We start from the raw sequence: 23,067 nt of genomic DNA on the forward strand, positions 1-23,067 counted from the left end.
AGTTAGTTAAATCTGTGCTATAAATTTTATTTAAGGCTTAGCGATACTGAACATTTTAATTTTTTTTAGATCTACAACTAAATTTAATGCCACATCAAAAAACAAAATCAAACGCAGACGAAGTCGCGAGAAACAGCTAGTTTGTTATAAAATAATATACAATTACTTTGAATGAATTATTAATTTTAAGTCCATGGTCTTTTAAATTGTGTGCATAAATTTTTATGTTCTGTTATGTTCTGTTCTGTTCTGTTCCGTTCCGAGATTTTCCAGCCCCACAATCATTGGTTACGGTTTCTTTTCTAGTTTCCTAGTTATACTGGACACTCACAGATTGTCGCACGAATTGTCCTATGTATAAGCGACTAAATAGAAACAATAAACAACAGTTTTATCTTCGCTATAAGGTAAGTTCATCTGGTGGTAAGTAATAATGCAGTCTAAGCGGATAAACCTGTAAGGGCCAGGGCTGTAGGCCAATTATATTAAAACTTTACACATCATCGGTTTTTGCGCGACATCTTACCGGAACACTTAATCGGTTAACAGCATCTTTGAACTTAGGGTGGCAACAAGAAACGACTGAAGCCTTCTTCCAGCTAGCCCAGAGAAAATTCTGAAATGAGTAATTCCAAATTTGGTTCCGATGGGATCGAACTCGGGACCTCACCAATGAGCCAGGGAGGTCGTCATCAGTACTAGCACTGGGCATCTGTTGTCGTAATCGCTTGTTGCAAGCGTTTTGATTTTATTGTGTCCTGTGTCGCTAACTAAGAAAAATATTGTTGCTTGTAAACGCCTTAATATGTTTCTGTATTGCAACGATTGACACACAATGGAAATATCTATTTTAAGTTGAAATGAATCGTGTTATCATGGACCTAGTTATCTGCACCCTGGCACCAAACTAATGTTTTTTTTATATTACACTACAAATTTGCTCTTGCCTGTAATCTCACCAAATGGTAACTTATGATGGACGGCAGTCTAAGATGGTAACGGATTGATAGTCAGTTTACTATTAGGGGTCATATACCTACTTAGTACAAATTATTATTTCATGGATGTCCGATCGCGATCATGTCTTAACATAAGAATATAGTGTTTATGTCCTCATTGGACCAGCGCCTTATCAAAAAAGCTGTCACCCATAACTGTACTATTAATTTACAGACTAAAAAACAAATCAAAATAGCTCAAAAAAACTTGAACCCCTAAGATGCAGAAAAAGACAATTTGTGTCATACACAAATTAAATTGTCTGTATCTAGGTTAAGTTAAGGGTCTGTGGTCACGGTTTGTTCCACAAAAAAAAGTCAAAAACATGCTAAAACGTTGACCTTAAATAATCAAATCACAGTGAATAAAATATTAAGTGAATTAAATAAAAATTGAAAGATTGTAATTATTACATTTACGGCTTTACGCGTGTAACAAAACAAAATGGCTCGTGGAAAGGATAAAAAGAAGTTAGTGTTTATGTTTTTAGGTTATGTCTTGTGTTATTTTATTTAAAAAAAAAATGTTTGTTGTGACCTGAGGTTTTGGATTGGTCAGTTTTAATCTAGCTAAAGCAAAACTTCGTATGAGGTTGTAAAAATTCTTAGTACCAGCAGCTGTTAGAAAATCGGTGGTGTAAACGTATCAGAGAATGTTAGGCCGCCCGTCCTGGATGACTAAAATTTGATTAAAATCGTGGGTCTACACACAACCGTCTCTCCTATTAGAAAGAAGACTAGTACATAGCAGTGAGACATTAATGGTTTGATGATGATGATGATAACTAGAGTATTAAAGTAATAAAACATAAAGGTGTTCTAAAGTTTGGTTGTTATTCAACAATATGAAATCTTAATTAAAATTAACAATAAAAAAGTATCAATTTTTGTTTTTGATCACCTCGTTTTTATTTGCAGACGTAAATTGGAAAAGAAGCAAGAAGGAGATGATGTGCCAAAGAAAATTCCTCATACACTGGAATCTCTCCGAGAAAAAGATGAAACGATGTTGGCAAATGTTGAGGCTGAGGAACAAGAGGAGGTAATTAAATTAAATATCTAGCGTGATAAGGTTATTTTATAATATTTCCAAAATCAAAATATCCATAGTGATCATGGGAATATGAATAGTGGAGAACAAGGAGTCTTCTTCTACTTCTATTATGGGCATTATATTAATAAACCAGTTTTTCAAGTGGTGGTCAATCTAGGCTTTAGACCAAATTTCAGAACTAGTTCTAGGCTTGATCTATGCTTATTATGCCTTAAAAGTTGAATTGTTAATGTTCTCTAATCTAATAATGGAATGATCTATCTGTCAATAAAATAACGTAATCTTGACTGTTTTGAACATTATTTTGGTGGCTAATGTGATAAACTATCTAAGCATATACTGTGATATCCTTATCCTTATTAAGGAAAATTGTATTCCCTGTGAATTTAAAAATGGTGAAATATTTCCTATTGTTGAAATATTCATCTCAACGATTATAACTATAACGTCATCTTGATCATCATCACATCAACCCATTTCTGGCCCACTACAGAGCACAGGTCTCCTCACACAATGAAAAGGGGTTAAGGCAGTAGTCCACCACGCTGGCCAATTACAAATTGGTAAAAACCTTTTAGAACATTATGAGGAACACTGAGGCATGCACGTTTCCTCACGATTTTTTCCTTGACCATTGGAGCAAGTAATATTATAATTACTTAAAACACGCATAACTTAAAAAAGTTAGAGGTGCGTGCTGGGATTCAACTGGGCGCCCAAAAAACCAGGTCGAGCTTCTACCTACTGTGTTATCACCGCTTCTATAACATGCAACACTGCTTGCCGAGTCCTAGGTTTTGATTCCCACAACTGAAAAATGTTTGTGTGATGAACCTGAATGTATTTCAGTGTATTTGTGTATATTATTCCTAAAAATTTTCATCAGTCATCTTAGTACCCATAACACAAGATACGCTTACTTAGGAACTAGATTGCGATGTGTGTATTGTTGAAGTATATTTATTTATTTTTTATTTCATTACTGTGGCAATAACTACAATTTGTTTGTTTGTTTACAGGCACAAAAAGATATGGAACTGGATGAAATGTCATCATACTTTGAGAACTCATATGAGCCAAAGGTTTTGATAACATACTCTGACAACCCACACTCTAAGACTAGAACATTTGGCAAGGAGCTCAGTAGGATGATACCTAATTCGTTGTCACGGTACAGACAAAGGTAAAATATATTAATATTTGGTTTAAGATCTTTATTTCTCAAAAGAATTACAAAAAATTCGCTTAGTTGAGAAAACATTAAAGTTAAAAATAAAACATGTTGTGAGCGTACACTATAGAAGATACATATAAATCTATAAAGCATAACTTAATGCAGCTAAACGAAAATGTGCGTACAATCTGGTAGTTTCACAAATATTACCAAGCAAAAACATACGACTTAAATAAAGATCATTGTTTACTGGAAACTACTTATACTGACATATTATTTATCAAGTAGAATTTTATTTTTTTCTTAAAAATAAACTTAGATTTAGCTTCTTTTATATCAGATGGCAGTATTATAAATCTGCGCTCCTTCAAAAATAATATTTTTGTCGCCATAAGTATTAGTTTGAGGTTTGTGATGTAATAAGAGGTGATTTGCCTGTCGTAAAGCCCGTTTTTGTACTTGAATTTTTTTTGTAAACGTTATTTAGTATTTTCCGAATGTATAAAGCAGTATTATAGATATAGGTTTGGCTAATATAAAGTAATTTTGTTTCCTTGTATATTATATTTGTTTGTGTTAGAAAATCATAGTGGAATAAGACTTTATGTAATTTATTTTGTGCTATTTGTATTCTGTTATATATATTTTTCTATTATTTAATAACTTTGTGATGAACCTTGGTAGGTTTAACAACATTAGACGCCTGCATGTACATGTGGTACATGCTGCATAACAATCAAAGGCCCTATCATACCCATATTGATGCTTGTCTTAGATTGTCAATGCAAAAGTCCAGAACTAAAGTGTGTTGCAACTAAAAAAAAGAAAGAAAGAATAAAAAATTTCTTTATTTAAAGTTTACTAGCTGATGCCCGCGACTTCGTCCGCTTTTGTTTTTGTTTTTCGAAAGGCATGTGCCTCATAAATGTGGCAGCACTTTATGTATTCAGGATAGCTAAGCCTGGTGTAAAATCTTCAAACACTATCATCCCCTCTCCCGAGAGAACTGAGCTGAATTTCGAGATAAATATGTGTACAAAGTTTCGTGATGATCGGTTTAGTTGTTTTTGCGTGAAAGCGTAACAAACAAACTTACATTTACATTTATAATATTAGTAGGGATTAATAGTAACAGTATTACATTTTAGGTTACATTTATGAATTTATATTAGGTTACATGTTAATTCAAAAAGGTTTTAGTTTACTTAGCCAGGTTAATATTTAGCTACGAAGTTAGAGTAATTAATACGTAAGCTTTTTTATGATACACGTAATACTTAATATTATAGAAGGATTTTTCTATAAGCTTAAGTTTTATATAATCTTTGAACTTATTCAGAGACATCTTAAGCATTTAGGTAATCTGCTATAAAATTATATACAATTACCCTTAAATGAATTACTAATTTTATGTAATATTAATATTGTTACAGTTCATTGATTAAATTCCAATTTCAAATATGTATTGATTATACACCGTTATAATTTTAACCTCTTAAAGACTCTGGGGCCCATTTTATATATTGCAAGAACAGCCCTCTTCTGCAACTGGTCTTTAGCGTTCCGATACCATGCTGTGTAGAAACCGTTTAGGGGTGTAGGTTTAACATAACTGCCTTGACGCCTATCAGGTTCTGTAAACATCTTAGATTTAACATCCTTTGTATTTTTTTGTTGTTGTATGTTTATGCAAAATGATGGCGCAGAATAGCCTGAGACAGTGAGAATTCTAGAAGAGGCCTATGTCCAAGGATAGTCTGACTAAGCGCGCTGGAGTTACAATGTTGTATGAAATTTTTTTAGGAGTAAATATCAAATAATAAAATAATAGATTGCGTAACTAGTAGTGTATAAGCAACAATTTATTTAGTCACAGAATAAAGGCAATTTTTATTTCATTTTATTTTATGTTTATGAATTTTCTCTGTGGTGTAAAGTAAAATTGTATTCATATTTTACCCGTTCATTTGGTTTTCCAGGTCCTCAGTGAAAAGAATAATCCAGTCGGCGATCAGGGAACAAGTAACAGATGTCATAATAGTTAACGAGAATCAGAAGCAGCCAAATGGATTCCTACTGATCCATCTCCCAAATGGACCCACTGCGCATTTCAGACTATCCAGTTGTAAAATAACTAAGGAACTTAACAAGGATCATAAGGAAATCACGACACATAGACCTGAGGTAAGTAGTTTTTTAACCCTATTTTATACTGTTGTCCGCATTTATTAAGGTTTTTTACAACTCCTGTGGGAACCGTTTGTTGCCTATCTTACTTTCTATTTTTTCAACTAACTCACTTTTTAAAAATCAAATGCACTTTCGCAATTTATGATATTTGCCGTGAAGGAAGTACAAACAAACAAACACAATTTCTCATGCTATACTACAACTCAGGAACTAGTGAATAATTTTTCTAACTCTGATTAGGAAAATTATTTCAGTGATGAATAGCCCATTTCTCGAGGACGGCTCTACGCTAAGACCAATAGAAGCGTAGCACCAGTGAAGAATGTTTCAAAATCGGGTTTTTTTTTCCTTTTGAGAACTTCAATGAAAAAAATCATGCATGACGTAGTTGTTCCCCTTGAATAGTTCTAAAGTAAAATCCGCTGCAGCATTTGTCTATCATTTAATATTGACTTATACGCGGACGAAGTCGAGAGACACCGCTAGTTTATACTATAAGTGAAGTTAGTCAGGATTATATTCTATTTAGTTTTGCTGGAAGCACACTTTAGAACCAAGTAGGGTTCAATTCCATAAGTCAGTATTTTGGTCGGAACACAACACGTGTATAAAGTAATGACATTTACCTTTTAATTGTACTGGTTTTAATGTACCTTCAAATGCATGCCCTAACAGCCAATGTGAATAGTTACTTGAATCTGAGTTTTTGACTAATCCATTCGAATGCATACCAATGGAATTTCCCGCACTTATTTATTTATTTATTCAAAGCACATCCAATAGATTCACATATAACACATTGACATTCAAGAACTATTTGATCTAGTTCCCCCCTCGCCTTTTTACCATGGAACCGCGAGGCACCGTAAGGATCTGCATCCCTATGTGGTCGATATACCGCGGACGATATGAAGCGCTTCGCATCCTCGTTTCTGATCCGCACCGCTAGGATCTGGAATGCCCTTCCAGCTTCCATTTTCCCCAGTGCCTACAATATGAGTACCTTCAAATCAAGAGTGAATAGGCATCTTCTAGGCAAGCGCGATCCACCTTAGGCTGAATCATCGCTGACCATCAGGCGTGATTGCACTCAAACGCTCGTCTATAAACATAAAAAAAAACATGATAAAGTATTAGATACACATATGATTCCACTTAAGGTAACTGCAACATGCTTAACACGTTGGCTGCTGAAAACACAACGTTTGTGTTTGAAAACTACGTAACGCGTATGCGGCTCGAACACGCTAGGCGTGTTAAAATAAATGTACCTACAAGGATGCGGCCGAACACGCTGGGCGTGTTTTTCCGGCGTTCTGCGAGTGCGGCAAACACAAACGCTGTGTTGTTTAAATATACTGTTAGAGCGGCCTTGACGCAACAAGTGTGTTATACGTTACCGCAAGTACGTTTTATTAAATATTAGTTAAACGTTAACGCAATTACGTTTTATTATATATTAGACAGTATACCTACTTAAAATTCGTTGTTTTGTGAGTTATCTAATCGTTATACATGAGTGTTTTTCTTAATAATTCCCATGCCATCGAGAGAATCGACCATCACACGTATAACTAACAAGTTCATATAAAAAACATGTTTTCGACCAAATATTTGCAACAATAGTATAATACCATCGATCACTAAATAATACCCACCTAGATAATTGCATTGTTTTAAAATATTTTATAGGGACGCGAAATAGATATTGATATCGATATAGGATCGTCGTCCTATATTTTAGCATACTCTACAATGTTTTTCTGCAATAAAGGTATCCGCAACATAAGTTTGACGTCTATTTGTTTATTTTTTAATATTTGTACGCCTGAGTTCGCCTGCACTATTTTCATTGGTATCGGTATCGTCAATAATTTATTTTATAAATATCGGTTTGCATTCCATTATACTGACAGAATTACAAAACGATGCATCCGCATCCTTATTTTTTCTTATCGTCTTAAATAAACGTTATCGGTGCGGCCAGCGGTACCAATAAACTACTCAGGAATGAGTTACTATTGTTTCGAATTTAAAAGTAAATTTAACAATGGTTCTGTATATTTACTGGAATGATTATTATATTTAAAATGCATAATATTTTAAAATTTGCTTCTTTGTCGGCAATCCGCATTCGTATGTAAGTAGGTATTTAATACTGTTTTTTTACTTATTTATTTATCATGATTCGTGAATGACATTCACAAGTTACACACAGGTTGACGTTGCCGCGATTTTGAATATAGTAAAATAGTGTACCTACCAGATGTAAAGCCACTATATTTAAAGCTCTTTAAAAAATGATTATTTTTGAAAAAAAGAAAATCGGTGTTGACTACATTAAAGTTTTATTCTATTTTATCCAACAAAAAAATACAAATTGCTATTCAAATGCGACAAGTGTTGGGTTTTCATGTTGTTCAATAAATAAATGAGAAAACACGAGTGATGTAATAACACACCTGTTGCGTAAAGGCCGCATAGCTGTCGCGATAAGTTTAAACACGCCAGGCGTGTGGGGCCGCATGCTCGTAGCGCCTGTTTCGAATACGCTTCACCAGTGCTGAAAACACGCCTAGCGTGTAATCCTGCCGCACTCGTGTACCGTATTTGTTAATGTTAGGCAGCAGTCAACGTGTTAATAACTATTCAAGTCGCGCTAAATGAAGATGTGCACGAAAAGAGAAACTAAATATACAAAAAGAAAAAGAAACAATAATATTGATGCACTAAAAAACAAAATCTGACTAACAGAGCCTAGTATTTTTATTAGCTTATTTGCTTATTGAAGCTTGGCATGCTTTGTTGCAGGTAGTTCTTAACAACTTCAGCACCCGGCTGGGCTTGACAGTTGGCCGCATGCTCGGCGCCCTGTTCCACTACGAACCACAGTTCCGTGGCCGCCGCGTCGTCACCTTCCACAACCAGCGGGACTACATCTTCTTCAGGCACCATCGGTAAGTGGTTTTGTTCTTCTATAGTTCAGATCAGCCCACCGACCCGCACTTGAGCGGCGTGGTGGGTTTATGCTTTAAAACAGTCTTTATTAGATGCGAGGCCAATACGCAGCTGTGGGACGTTATAGGTGAAATATAAATATAAATATAAAATAATAAATAAATATACTACGACAATACACATATCGCCATCTTGCCCCAAAGTAAGAGTAGCTTGTGTTATGGGACTGATAAATATTTTTATAAGTAATATACATGCATACATTATAATATACAGATAAACACCCAGACACTGAATAACATTCATGTTTATCACACAAACATGTGGGAATTGGATTCTGAAAGCAGGGTCGCCGCTAACTGCGCCAATCGGATGTCAAATATGACCCACGCCATTAAAACAAGGTTTACTTTTAGACAACAGCTTGGTCTAGCAAAATGGGTTCAGTAAAACAAACATTAGTAAAATAAATGTTGCGGGTACAAACCGGCTCAGCAACTAAGTACTCGGCCCAGTTTACTTGACCTTTCGTTTATATTGGTCGAGTGCTTTCCGACTCGGCCGCCTAGTGTAAACTAGACTTAAATCTCATTCGCGTAACAGCAGCCTTTCCAGTGGTAATAATAATAATTTGAAATGTGAGATGGTGATAGCAAAAAGAACACCCGGCTAAGTTTGTTGTGGGCTTCTTAGACAAAGGTGCGTCAGAAACCCTCGTAGCTTAAGTTTTAAGATTATAAATGTGGTTACCGCCATCATCTCCTTACCATGTACACATATTTTAAGCATCAAAAGCGCCATCTATGGACCTACTTAAATAAAGATAATTTTTGTCTTTGACAGTGTATCTTCAGACCTCTCCTATGAGTTATGTAAGGAAAGGAACAAATATAAGGAACAGATTTTATCCAGATGCTGTATAAAGATGATGATGATACCTAATTTAAAGTCTTTATTCCAGGTACCAATTCACAACAGACGGCAAACGCGCAAAGCTGCTAGAACTGGGGCCGAGGTTTACGCTGAAGTTGATTTCCCTGCAGCAGGGCACCTTTGACTCGAAGCGCGGGGACTACGAATGGATCATAGCGGGCAGGAGACACCAGATGGAGACGTCGAGAAGACGGTTCTTTTTATAAACGAATAAAATTAATGTTGCTGTAAGAGAATCTATATTTCATTCTAACATAAAGACTTCCTTTTTAAATTGTTTGAACTATGTTGACGTGTCATCTATATTCTGGGATCCCATTGCCTGAGTAGCGGGGAATATATATTGTGTGTAAAGAGTACATAAAGTGAGTAAATTCAGCGGGCAACTAATGGGAGAAGTGCTAGTTTAGTGCCACCTATGTTAAGAGTGTAAACTTTCACAGATAATACGCTGCATAAAGGAGATGCTTATTTGATGTATATTTTATATTAGATATTTATTTGTTGAGTTTAGATAGACGGTATACTTTTTTTTATAATAAAACAATAAACAAATATTCAGTAATAGTCACAGACTATTTAAACCAACCCACTACCTCATATTTGTATCACGTGACATTCGAATGATTTTAAAGTTATTAATCGTAATTAGCAGTGATTTGAAAGGAGTAATCTTTCAGAATTATGAAATAAATCCTAATTTATTTAATACATTATCACGTTTTAGTTCGCTTCAATTTTGTTGATATTAAGCCGAGCCGTATAAAATGGGAGGACGGGATTGTAGAGGTATCTTTGTTATAACAAAACTGCTTGAATACAGAACAATTGTGATAAATAAAAAAGGAGTAGGTATTATTGAAGTCAATCCATAAATCCGCGTAGACTGCTTAGGCCGGCTTGGCTCGAGTGCCAGTACTGTCACTAATTAGTCATTATTATTACATTACACATGTGCCATTATAGTGGAGGCCACTAGGCTAGTTGTCCTCTGCTTTGGAAATTTGTCAACAGTATAAAAGGGAACCTATAGAGTGGGTACGTAAATCCCCGCAAACGTGGTTCGAAACTATCGCATCTTCTATGGTAATTATTCTTGACGTAATTACCTACCAGTCGAACTCGTTCAGTCCCACCCTAATATTACTGCACGGAATTTTCTACGTAGGTACTAAATTTCTACCTAGAGAAACGGACGCACGTTTACTTTCGCTACTAGTCTTAAAAAGGGATTCTCGCTGCATGGTTCCTCTAGGAGTCTAGAGATTGTCAGTTTTGCGTTTATGCCTCGTGGTCCCGGGACGTTCAGCCTTATTAGACATTTTTAAGTGGGCGTGGGTGTAAGGAGTGGAAATAAAATCCAAATTTATTTTTCAGTTTTAATATAATCACCTACTGCTCCGCTTATACATTTTTATAATTTTACAATTAGCTTATGTAAAAAAAAAATATTTGTCCTTGTTTAAAAAATAACGCGCCGATAGTTTTACTCCTAAAAGTTTTAGTCCCAATAACATTTCTTCCAATATGGTCATAACTGTTCTATGCTTTGTAAAAACTATTTTTTTTTTTATATTTTACAACTTCTTCCCGATTGACTTGTTTAGCGACGAAAGCAGCAGAGAAGTCTGGGCCTCCAATGATACCTGTAAAACAGCGATATATAATTTTTTGGTGGCAGTTGTGTAACCGCACAGTGCAGACATGCATGGGTTTCCATTTTATTATGCTGCATGCAGACTTCAATAAGACCACAGAATATTTTATGTATTTTGTAGTTGTAGTAAATCTATATAACCAAGGCATGCAAAGAACGCACACCTTGGCAGTTTCGATTACAATGCTTTCTGTCTAGCTTACAGAGTGCCTTTGTACATAAAAGCATCCTTTATCCTTAAGGACCCTAGACAGGAATACTTTTATAAAGAACTGAATGGAATGAGAACTGATAAATTTTTAAAATAGTGATGCCAGCAAATACAATGTAACTAAGAATTCCATTATTAAGTACAAAGAATAGTAGCAGTAGTACAGAAAAAAGCAGTTTGTTTATTGAGAGAGGTTTTTCGTGTGACAGTTTTTGAACTTTGTTATTACCAGCAATGGGTTTATTCCATATGATAATGTTAAACAAACAATAATTAATTTACAAATTTTCTTAACTTACCAAAATGTTTATGACGTGTGTGATTACTACTGATATTTCCAGAATATGCAGCACATTGTCTTATACTTAGCATCTAAAATTAAAGAAAAAAAATATGTGTTAAAGAAATAACTTAAATAATGATCATAATGTGATAGCATAATTTATCAGACGCGTGTGTTGGTCAACATGGTTATTGGGTTCTCTCTGTTGAGGGAGACCTGAAGGTCTAGTCATCATTTAGCGTTATATAAACAAAGAAATATTAAGAGCTTAACTAATAATGCGTCCATTGAAGAGTTATACTAAAACTAGGCAGGTCAAAATTCACAAAAAATACGTCGTTTTACTAGGATGATTTTTTTTTTCTTTAAATCTAGTTAATAGATATAGCTTAACACGTTGGCTGCTGAAAACACAACATTTGTGTTTTAAAACTACGTAACGCGTGTGCGGCTCGAACACGCTGGGCGTGTTAAAATAAATGTACCTACAAGGATGCGGCCGAACACGCTGGGCGTGTTTTTTCGGCGTTCTGCGAGTGCGGCAAACACAAACGCTGTGTTGTTTAAATATACCGCAAGTACGTTTTATTAAATATTAGTTAAGCGTTAACGCAATCACGTTTTATTATATATTAGACAGTATACCTACTTAAAATTCGTTGTTTTGTGAGTTATCTAATCATTATACATGAGTGTTTTTCTTAATAAGTCCCATGCCATCGAGAGAATCGACCATCACACGTATAACTAACAAGTTCATATAAAAAACATGTTTTCGACCAAATATTTGCAACAATAGTATAATACCATCGATCACTAAATAATACCCACCTAGATAATAGCATTGTTTTAAAATATTTTATAGGGACGCGAAGTAGATATTGATATCGATGTAGGATCGTCGTCCTATATTTTAGCATACTCTACAATGTTTTTCTGCAATAAAGGTATCCGCAACATAAGTTTGACGTCTATTTGTATATTTTTTAATATTTGTACGCCTGAGTTCGCCTGCACTATTTTCATTGGTATCGGTATCGTCAATAATTTATTTTATAAATATCGGTTTGCATTCCATTATACCGACAGAATTACAAAACGATGCATCCGCATCCTTATTTTTTCTTATCGTCTTAAATAAACGTTATCGGTGCGGCCAGGGTACCAATAAACTACTCAGGAATGAGTTACTATTGTTTCGAATTTAAAAGTAAATTTAACAATGGTTCTGTATATTTACTGGAAGGATTATTATATTTAAAATGCATATTATTTTAAAATTTGCTTCTTTGTCGGCAATCCGCATTCGTATGTAAGTAGGTATTTAATACTGTTTTTTTACTTATTTATTTATCATGATTCGTAAATGACATTCACAAGTTACACACAGGTTAACGTTGCCGCGATTTTGAATATAGTAAAATAGTGTACCTACCAGATGTAAAGCCACTATATTTAACACGTTGACTGCTGCCTAACATTAACAAATACGGTACACGAGTGCGGCAGGATTACACGCTAGGCGTGTTTTCAGCACTGGTGAAGCGTATTCGAAACAGGCGCTACGAGCATGCGGCCCCACACGCCTGGCGTGTTTAAACTTATCGCGACAGCTATGCGGCCTTTACGCAACAGGTGTGTTATTACATCACTCGTATTTTCTCATTTATTTATTGAACAACATGAAAACCCAACACTTGTCGCATTTGAATAGCAATTTGTATTTTTTTGTTGGATAAAATAGAATAAAACTTTAATGTAGTCAACACAGATTTTCTTTTTTTCAAAAATAATCATTTTCTAAAGAGCTTTAAATATAGTGGCTTTACATCTGGTAGGTACACTATTTTACTATATTCAAAATCGCGGCAACGTCAACCTGTGTGTAACTTGTGAATGTCATTTACGAATCATGATAAATAAATAAGTAAAAAAACAGTATTAAATACCTACTTACATACGAATGCGGATTGCCGACAAAGAAGCAAATTTTAAAATAATATGCATTTTAAATATAATAATCCTTCGAGTAAATATACAGAACCATTGTTAAATTTACTTTTAAATTCGAAACAATAGTAACTCATTCCTGAGTAGTTTATTGGTACCGCTGGCCGCACCGATAACGTTTATTTAAGACGATAAGAAAAAATAAGGATGCGGATGCATCGTTTTGTAATTCTGTCGGTATAATGGAATGCAAACCGATATTTATAAAATAAATTATTGACGATACCAATACCAATGAAAATAGTGCAGGCGAACTCAGGCGTACAAATATTAAATAATATACAAATAGACGTCAAACTTATGTTGCGGATACCTTTATTGCAGAAAAACATTGTAGAGTATGCTAAAATATAGGACGACGATCCTATATCGATATCAATATCTATTTCGCGTCCCTATAAAATATTTTAAAACAATGCAATTATCTAGGTGGGTATTATTTAGTGATCGATGGTATTATACTATTGTTGCAAATATTTGGTCGAAAACATGTTTTTTATATGAACTTGTTAGTTATACGTGTGATGGTCGATTCTCTCGATGGCATGGGAATTATTAAGAAAAACACTCATGTATAACGATTAGATAACTCACAAAACAACGAATTATAAGTAGGTATATTGTCTAATATATAATAAAACGTAATTGCGTTAACGTTTAACTAATATTTAATAAAACGTACTTGCGGTAACGTATAACACACTTGTTGCGTAAAGGCCGCTCTAACAGTATATTTAAACAACACAGCGTTTGTGTTTGCCGCACTCGCAGAACGCCGGAAAAACACGCCCAGCGTGTTCGGCCGCATCCTTGTAGGTACATTTATTTTAACACGCCTAGCGTGTTCGAGCCGCACACGCGTTACATAGTTTTCAAACACAAACGTTGTGTTTTCAGCAGCCAACGTGTTAAAGCTCTTTAGAAAATGATTATTTTTGAAAAAAAGAAAATCTGTGTTGACTACATTAAAGTTTTATTCTATTTTATCCAAAAAAAAAATACAAATTGCTATTCAAATGCGACAAGTGTTGGGTTTTCATGTTGTTCAATAAATAAATGAGAAAATACGAGTGATGTAATAACACACCTGTTGCGTAAAGGCCGCATAGCTGTCGCGATAAGTTTAAACACGCCAGGCGTGTGGGGCCGCATGCTCGTAGCGCCTGTTTCGAATACGCTTCACCAGTGCTGAAAACACGCCTAGCGTGTAATCCTGCCGCACTCGTGTACCGTATTTGTTAATGTTAGGCAGCAGTCAGCGTGTTAATGAGCAGGTATCAATCATCAAATCATCATAATGGGTAACAAAAAATAATCATTATTCTCCACTCACCAAATCTTAACGTCCTTTTGAGAGTTAATAATTTATTCTTAGGGTTAAATTTCTATATTAGTAGCTTTCGTAACCATTTGCAAGGCTCTGGAATAAATAAAAGCTGATATTTACACAGTAATAATTAAATTATACTTATTTCAATTTTTAGTAGCAAAATCAGACGCGTGTGTTGGTCAACATGGTTAATGGGTTCTCTCTGTTGAGGGAGACCTGCAGGTCTGGTCATCATTCGAATGTTGCTTTTTAGATTACATAAATGGTCTTAAAGAAGTGTTGTCCTTTCCCACAGGAAACATGATAATCACAAAATTGTAATCTACTTTTTAAGCTATACATATTTATATTGAAAATTAGTTTTCCTACCATCTCTATGTGAATGTTCTAATTAGTACAAATATATATGCTCTAGCACTCTTTAAAATTAATTTTAAATTAAAAATACAATCTTAAACTTGTTTATTTATAAATTAAAACTTACTTTACACTAACAAGTAATGAAAAGATAATTTACATTACAAGAAAAGTTACAAAGAAAAGAATGTACATTATCAGTGGCTTCGTCGCTGCGTGAAAGAGCACACCAGCAAATTTCTTATTTATAATTTTACATGGGGATGATTGTTTTTATCAACTTACCATTTATTTTGTGACTTTAATTTTCATTTTTATACTGCATCCAGTTTTCAGAATTCCTGAAAGAAATAAAAAAATAGGTAAATAAAACTATTTAAGAACCAATTTATACTAATATCAGTTTCAATAAAAACAATCAGACACTTGTGTTTTTCTACATGATTAAGGTGCCTTATTTAGGCAGACCTAATCAGTGACCTCAACAAATCATCATTAAGTATTACAAAATATAACTAATTACTTATATTGACTTAAGCTTTAATTACTATTTTTTAATAATAAACATTTTTGTCGAACTTACCAAATTTATATTTCATTTTCTGCCATTCTCTATGTACATTTTTGTGTGAGGTGCTGAAAGTAAAGTAAAAATTTGTATTTACAGTAAAAAAACCATATTTTATGCATTTACAGTTCCAAATACCATACTCAGAAATATGTGTTGCTCAACATGGTTATTGGGTTATCTTTGTAGACCTCATCAGAGACCTCATAAAGTCATCATTTAGTATAGACCGAATAAAACTTAATGCCTACTCGAAAATCGTGAGTTTCGGTGTGCAGAATGCAATATTCGGCATAAGCGGGACAGTACAGGTGGCCACCTATCGGCGCGAAGCTACACTCGCAGCTAACTTCAGCAATAACATAAAGTTTGAATCGGACAACACATAATATGTGTTGTTAATATACTCATTTAAATAAATCTTTAGATGCTAAATATTGAAAATAATCATTATTTATAAACTTACCACATATTGTATCGAATTAACTTGTAATTTTCCATATTTATTTATCTGTGGGTTGCTGGAAATAAATCAAAATTTTTATTCACAGTAATAAAGCATATTTTATTTTTATTCCAATAGCGAAATCAGACGCGTTTGTTGGTCAACATGGTTATTGGGTTCTCTCTGTTGAGGGAGACCTGAAGGTCTGGTCATCATTTAGTTGTACATTAATTAATCTGTTTTTTATTTTAAAGCATTTCATAATATTGAAAATATTTATTGTGTACTTACCAACAATCTAGAAATCACATCTTGATTTTGTCGGCCTGATGCATGGATTTGTGGAGAGCTGTAAAAAAAATTAAACCTTGTAATAACAGTAATAAAGCATTTAATATTATCGTTTTAATAACAAATCAGACGCGTGTGTTGGTCAACATGGTTATTGGGTTCTCTCTGTTGAGGGAGACCTGAAGGTCTGGTCATCATGCAAGTGAAATCAGACTAAACATAGATCTATCCACCTAGCAAACTCAACGTGGGGAGTGTTTTTCGTGACAAAAAGTCCTTAGTAACATTAGAAATGCGAAAGCTTTTTCAATTGAAATTTTCAAACAAATTTGATTCTGCAAGTACATGTTATAAAAGAAGCAATGAATAAATGTCTAAACTTACTTTTTACAGCAACGCGATGTTGGACGAACTTGATTTCTGTAAAATTGAGAAAATAAATAAACATCTGTTTATAATTTAACAAAATAAATATACTTGAAATCTGATAATTTCAGACAGCGGAACACGATTGTTCGTCATAACTTATCAGGTGAACTATGCTTTTCGGTCATCATATTATTTATACAAATTTCATCCATCTCCAGAGATTTTTCACAACAAATGTGGACTCTCATAGTCCGATGAGACTGCAGCCTCAATACGATACGAAAAATCAGGAGCATGCTAAACTTGCCATTCGAGGCACGGAGTTTAATCACCGTCAATATCCAAAGTCTGGATTATAAATTTACTAAGGTTTTCCTGATAGCAAAACCCAATAATATTCGTTGGCCGGGGATCGAACCTAGGACCTTGTAATCTGCACTCGTACATGCTAGACCAATGAGGCAGTCGATTTATAAAAAATATAGTGTATCAATTGTCAAATAACAGAACTAACCTTCATGTCTGTTAAATCTCATGCACTTCTTTTGTTCTTGTACCTGTAACAGACAACTCAGTTTACATGGCATCTTTTCTCAGATTGAAGTATATTGGGGTTCAAAGTAAATATCAGTGTGGATAGTTATGTAAACAGCATCATAATCAGATGTCCCTATCTAAAATCATCATATAAATGTTTGCTATCAGTAGGATGTTCTACAAGGAATCAGATATAAAATGATAAAATACGCTTACTCAAATCTAGAGTATTTTCGTATAAGCACTGCCTACCCAAGGGTTAGTTCTTTCTCCAAGAAAGTTCTTTTACCTTTCTTTTCTTTATCATCTTTTATTTACAATTATTACTGTAAATTGTAGTGGTAGTAAGATGGTAATTCTGAAGTTGCAGTTTAAGGAATGGCGTTAAAATAGCAAACTTAAGCATTTAACATTGATCACATTATATTACATAGTTTAAAACACACCTTTTTCTCAAGCCAATTCCAGTGACGCCAGTAGATAAACCTTTGCTGTTTATTGTAAATCTGTATATCTATAAAAAAGAGTATGTAATTTCAATAAGATGCACAACATAAGTTTCTTTGTAGTTTCCACTATTTAAGAATCAGTTGAGATAGTTATGCTATCAGCATTATGTACTTTGATGTCCCTATCTGTGTTCATCATGTGAATGTTTTTGTGCTAATAAATTAAATTGTTCGTTAGTTCTCAAATGTCATGCATACTTGTAATACACTAAAACTCATTGAGGATTTTTTGGATATTAATAAAAAGTAAGAATGTTATATATATAAGAAAATCCTGGCTTTTATTTGACACACGAGACGTGATATGGCGTGATGCGGAATGGGAGTTCAGTGTATTACAAATAAGTTTGCCACATTATAAATTCTGAAAAGCTTATAAAATATATTTTCATACCGTTTCTTCTTTTTCTTTCTTCTTTATTTTATATCCCTTGAGGAAACTGGTGTACAAGTATAACAATATCCTGAAAAAACCATTAAAATGTATAACGCGCAGTTTACGACAGTATATCTCATGTGACGTTTAGATAAGTATCAGATAGGAGCGAAAGACATGAGCTATGTTATACATCAAGGTTACTCAGATGAACTATGAAGTCATCATACGATTAGATAGGTGGTCATTGAAATATATAATTTTTTTTTTTTTATTGACACTTGAAAATATATAAAATAAAGGAAAATGCGGGAATGTAATGTCGCGACCACATTAGTGAAAATGCATCAATAAAATCAACTTTGACAATTCTTTGCTTTAAGTATTGTGCCCACAAAGGGCTAATGATGATTGTAAATTTTCTTCAGACTTTGAGCACTAACTGTAGGACCTTATAAAAAATTGGATGCCCTGGACTAAGATTCCTTAAACCTAACATATCAGGATTAAAACTTTATTGCAGGATAATATTTCCTATCCAGGACTTTTTGTCTTAACTTTTAGAACACATCATTTTCCTTTAAGCTAATTTTAAATAATTCAAATTTCAGGGAACATTCCATTGCTTAACAAATGCAAAAATCTTACTTTTGATACTTCAAGTTGTTCTTTCTTCCAATGGTTTCCAACGTGAAACAAATCTGAAAGTACATAAAACTAAGTGAAAATGAATTTTATAGTGTACTTTTATAATTATTCTCTAGAATGTAACATCAGATAGGAGCGAAAGACATGAGCTTTGTTATACATCAAGGTAACTCAGATGAACTATGAAGTCATCATTCAGTTTTCTTATCAAGAAAAATATATTATTTATTGGTGGTAATTTCGCTGTAAAAAATATTAAAAAATACTGAAGTTTCATAATAAGAGTTAAATAACAAAAAATATTTTTAAAATCAGGCTTACCTGGAAATAACCTTTCCTTGGCCAGGATACATACCTGTAAATCATAACAATTCCAAAGGAATTATAATTTGATAATAACTACAAAGTAAAACGGTGTATAAAATTTAATTCAGTATGCTTTTAAAGCATGTATATTGCATCAAACCTCACAATTGGCGAGCCCTAATCTAATTTTTAGTACTCAAAGAAAGAAGTAATAAAGAATGAAAATTTACACTATTTTTGAAAGACAAATTTAAGTGAACACCTTTATAACAATAACCCTATTCTAATAGATTGCCTATTGTGAGGCAACAGAAGGTTTTCAGCTGCACTGCGCTGTCATCAGAAAATAATGTAATTCAAACCTACAAATAATAAAACTCATACTCAAACCATATTTTTGATATCCAATGAATTGCTCATATAGTGTATGTGTGTAAAATAGTATATTTGACACATTATCATAGTGACTGGCATTCATTTTTTGCTGTTAGTAAAATAGCAAATGTTGGAAAAAGTAGGAAACAAACATAATTAAGTTTTGAGCAATTCAAGTAAATTATACAAAATGTTTACTAACGAACATATTAATAAAACTTGGAAAGTTATCAGGAACCATGCAAAAATAGATAAGATTTGAGTTCCTACCCAAATCTATTTTTCCCTTAGCATTTTACCAGTAACATTAACAAAAAAGGCATTCATTTCTTATCTAACAATTGACTTTGACTTCCAAAACTAATTAGATTTCTTTGTATTGGAATCAATTTACTAATTTCTTAATTAACTGATTGCTCTATCAACCAGTGAGTGCATCTCCATTAACACTTGTCACATCTCTATTTAACGTCAACATCTCTATTTAACGTGTGCCATGCTGCAAATGTGTTCCTAGCATATATTGTCAAAAAAAAATAATAATAAATATCAAAAAATATATTTACATACCTCACTGTAATTTTTTCTCATCACTTTGTTCTGTAACAAGAAATTTGAATGTCAAAATGATGTCATAGGAAAAGAAAGCACCAGTTACAATAACCTAAAATGTATTCAGATAGAGCTAATATACATGCAAATCATGGTAATCTCAATGGTTAGCATTTTTCATCATTTGATAAAAAGATATAGTTTGGAATAGATTATAGATTGTTTTTTCCTTTTACGCATTGGTTGCCTGGAAGAATTCGCTATGTAGCGATAAGGCCACCAAATTGTACTCTCTTGCTATGTATTTATATCTCTGTATCTACGTCTTTTCTTCGGTGTACAATAAAAGTGTATTCATTCATTGATTGTGTAAAGTTTCGAAGTAAATCTCTCTGAAATTTGTCTTGATAAACTATGTAATTGGTGAGAAAAGGGGATTTGTCTTGATAAACTATGTAATTGGTAAACTTAAATCAGTGAAATTAGACATTATTATCGTAAACATATAAGCAGTGGCAACCACAACATCCACTGGCATTTTAGACATGTTGTACCTACCCCATTTAATATAGGATCAAGGCAATGAAAAAAAAGGGGCATAGATTACAACACAGACAGAAAAATAGTAAATCTTTGATAATATTAAACACAAACATGTAATTAGATTTCAAGTCATAAAACTTTGCTAGGATTGTATGGAAACTGAAATTAAGAGTATTAACTTAATTAGAGAAATTATCACTTCTATACGTCCATTCTACAAATCAGCATTGCAGTATTCCTTAGCAGGTATGTATCTACTGCCACAGTGCTGCAACACAGAGCTACAGAGATGATCCATTGATCACAATGACACAATGTTCATTTTAATTGTATTGTCTCTTTAATCAAATAGGCACATAGATGGCACATTTGATGCATACATTACATGTAATATGTATTTAATAATAGATACTTCTATGGTTGCTGCACAGATGTATCCTTAAAGTGAAGAAGTAATGACATTTAAAAAGAATAGGACATTATAATCTAGTTATTAATGAAACAAGATTTCTTACCACGCGAAAGGCTTTCTGTATTTGCCTTGTACAAATATGCGAGGCACATTAATCCCTTCCTTGACATTTACAGTTCTCCGCAACACATATGTGTTCATGAGGATCTCAAAACCAGGCTTTTCAAATAAATTCGATAGTTCTTCTTCGGTGAAGTAATAACTCCTGAAAATTCAGTAAAGTTTAGACCAATATTACTTGTTATTGCAAAATACAATTCTTAATCAACAGAGCCCTTATATTGCCCCCAAACAAGCAAAATTGGTATCAGTAAATTGTAATTGGAAACTGCATTAGAACAGTGCAATAGCAGCTTTTTTTGATGCTATTGTGGATAAAGATCACTAATTCGACAGGATTAGTCTCATTCCTTACCACGTGAATTTTAATCGTGATTAAATATATCTTCAACCAAAACTATGGGCAACTTACAGAGCAACAATTAATTAATGTAGTAAATATACCTTGTTCCATCATGCCTCATGTAAAAATTATCCGCGATCTTGCGGCCGGGTTTAAATCTTAATTGTGCCATGTCGTACCTCCCGTAGTCTCTGAATAACAGCACGCCTCCAGGTTTTATTGCTCGGTATGCAACCTCAGCGACTTGGGACCACGCGGTTGGGTGTATGGCAGATAATACGAAAATCAAACTCGCTATATCCACGGTACCTTCTTCTATATTATCGAACAAATCGTCAGTGGTCAAATCAGCGCAGAATGCCTTCATTCTATTAGCATCAAACAATTTGTTCGCTTTGACAAACTCGACAGCACGTGGGGAAAAATCGCACGCGTAGAAGTAAAAATTTGTAAATCCTTCCTTTACCAATGGAAATATCATATTCCCAACGCCACACCCAAGCTCTAAAAAGGATATTTCAACATCAGAATCGAAGTTAATAAGCTCTTGAAACTCACGCGTGGTCCAATGACGATCTCGAAAGAATTTTGTTTCATTTCTCTTGTAAAACAAATCCCAGTGCTTTTTGGCTTCCTTTTCTAACTTTTGAGCTTTCCCATATGGTATGATTCTAGAGTTTTGAGACTCCAAAAGTTGTTTTTCCTCATCTGTCAATTCCTTCAAACGATGCATGAAGACATCGCCATTCGCCCTCATAATTTCATCGGTTTCCATCTTGTATGATATTTTGTAGATCTAATATTTACCACGTATTTTGAAACGAACTGGACACACTAAATGTAATCTTGCACATATTTCAATAATTAGAAATTAAAGAAATAAAAATCGTTCATTATGCTACAATTAGCCCAGTGTCCAACACAGAAATGAAACGTGAAAGTTGGAAGTTTGAAACGTCAACGCCCAACCGTCAAATCAAGCAAACAGTAAAACCACAGATTAGTAAAACTCACGTTAAACTTCAGTGACACTTTTTTCTGATTTATTATTTCCCGTCGTAAAAAGGCAAAGGTAGGCACCGTACAGCCAATTGTTCAGCGATTTTGAAATACTCTAATTTTATTGTTAAATATTGAACTGAGAGTATACTGAATATATACTTTATTGGACTACCAATTTTGTAAATTGAAGATGTTTTAAAGCCCAATATGTTTATTTATTTATGTTTATGTTTAAATAAATATTTATTAAGAGCACTAACAATATGCATATTTCACGTTTTTAAATTTAACACTCACAAAAAAACATGGACCGATATGCACGTCAATTACAAGTGCACATAGCATATATTAAAAGCCTGCTTTTGAAAGAAGTTACAGTTGCTATTGACCAGTTGTTTCTATGTTATTCGGGCACAAGTATAAATAATCGATATCAATAAGCACTTTATTTAAGAGGTTGTGTTACAAAAAAGTCAGTAAACGAAAAATTTGTTTAGTGATATCATTATTAAATCA

The 23,067-nt window shown here is 33.6% G+C and overlaps 2 protein-coding genes and 2 non-coding genes across 4 annotated transcripts; 1 reads left to right on the plus strand and 3 right to left on the minus strand.

Annotated features, from left to right (window-relative positions):
- The first annotated feature begins 1,268 nt into the window (after positions 1 to 1,268).
- On the plus strand, positions 1,269 to 9,543 carry LOC120637643 (probable ribosome production factor 1). Its single transcript, XM_039909557.1, has 6 exons — positions 1,269 to 1,469; positions 1,917 to 2,040; positions 3,072 to 3,235; positions 5,206 to 5,410; positions 8,228 to 8,373; positions 9,336 to 9,543. Exons 1-6 carry the CDS (start codon positions 1,444 to 1,446, stop codon positions 9,511 to 9,513), a joined length of 843 nt encoding a protein of 280 aa, XP_039765491.1. The 5' UTR covers positions 1,269 to 1,443; the 3' UTR covers positions 9,514 to 9,543.
- An 8,744-nt stretch (positions 9,544 to 18,287) lies between these two features.
- Positions 18,288 to 22,498, minus strand: LOC120637645 (tRNA N(3)-methylcytidine methyltransferase METTL6). Its single transcript, XM_039909558.1, has 6 exons — positions 21,651 to 22,498; positions 21,190 to 21,351; positions 20,150 to 20,179; positions 19,220 to 19,253; positions 18,899 to 18,951; positions 18,288 to 18,338 (listed from the first exon to the last, which is right to left on the minus strand). Coding segments are annotated over exons 1-3 (837 nt in total). The 5' UTR covers positions 22,325 to 22,498; the 3' UTR covers positions 18,288 to 18,338; positions 18,899 to 18,951; positions 19,220 to 19,253; positions 20,150 to 20,178.
- LOC120623566 lies at positions 18,401 to 18,487 on the minus strand. The gene has a single exon (XR_005658722.1). It is a non-coding gene; the product is annotated as a small nucleolar RNA snR60/Z15/Z230/Z193/J17 (small nucleolar RNA).
- LOC120623565 lies at positions 19,016 to 19,103 on the minus strand. Its single transcript, XR_005658721.1, has one exon. It is a non-coding gene; the product is annotated as a small nucleolar RNA snR60/Z15/Z230/Z193/J17 (small nucleolar RNA).
- Positions 22,499 to 23,067: the final 569 nt, after the last annotated feature.

This window comes from Pararge aegeria, chromosome 4, assembly GCF_905163445.1.
Source record: "Pararge aegeria chromosome 4, ilParAegt1.1, whole genome shotgun sequence".
NCBI lineage: Eukaryota > Metazoa > Arthropoda > Insecta > Lepidoptera > Nymphalidae > Pararge > Pararge aegeria.

Coding starts and splice junctions, on each gene's coding strand:
- LOC120637643 (XM_039909557.1), top strand. CDS start 1,444: ATGGCTCGTGGAAAGGATAAAAAGAA. Junction 5,411..8,227: donor TCACGACACATAGACCTGAG/GTAAGTAGTTTT, acceptor GCTTTGTTGCAG/GTAGTTCTTAACAACTTCAG. Junction 8,374..9,335: donor ATCTTCTTCAGGCACCATCG/GTAAGTGGTTTT, acceptor TCTTTATTCCAG/GTACCAATTCACAACAGACG.
- LOC120637645 (XM_039909558.1), bottom strand. CDS start 22,324: ATGGAAACCGATGAAATTATGAGGGCGAATGGCGATGTCTTCATGCAT. Junction 21,352..21,650: donor ATGAGGCATGATGGAACAAG/GTATATTTACTA, acceptor CTGAATTTTCAG/GAGTTATTACTTCACCGAAG.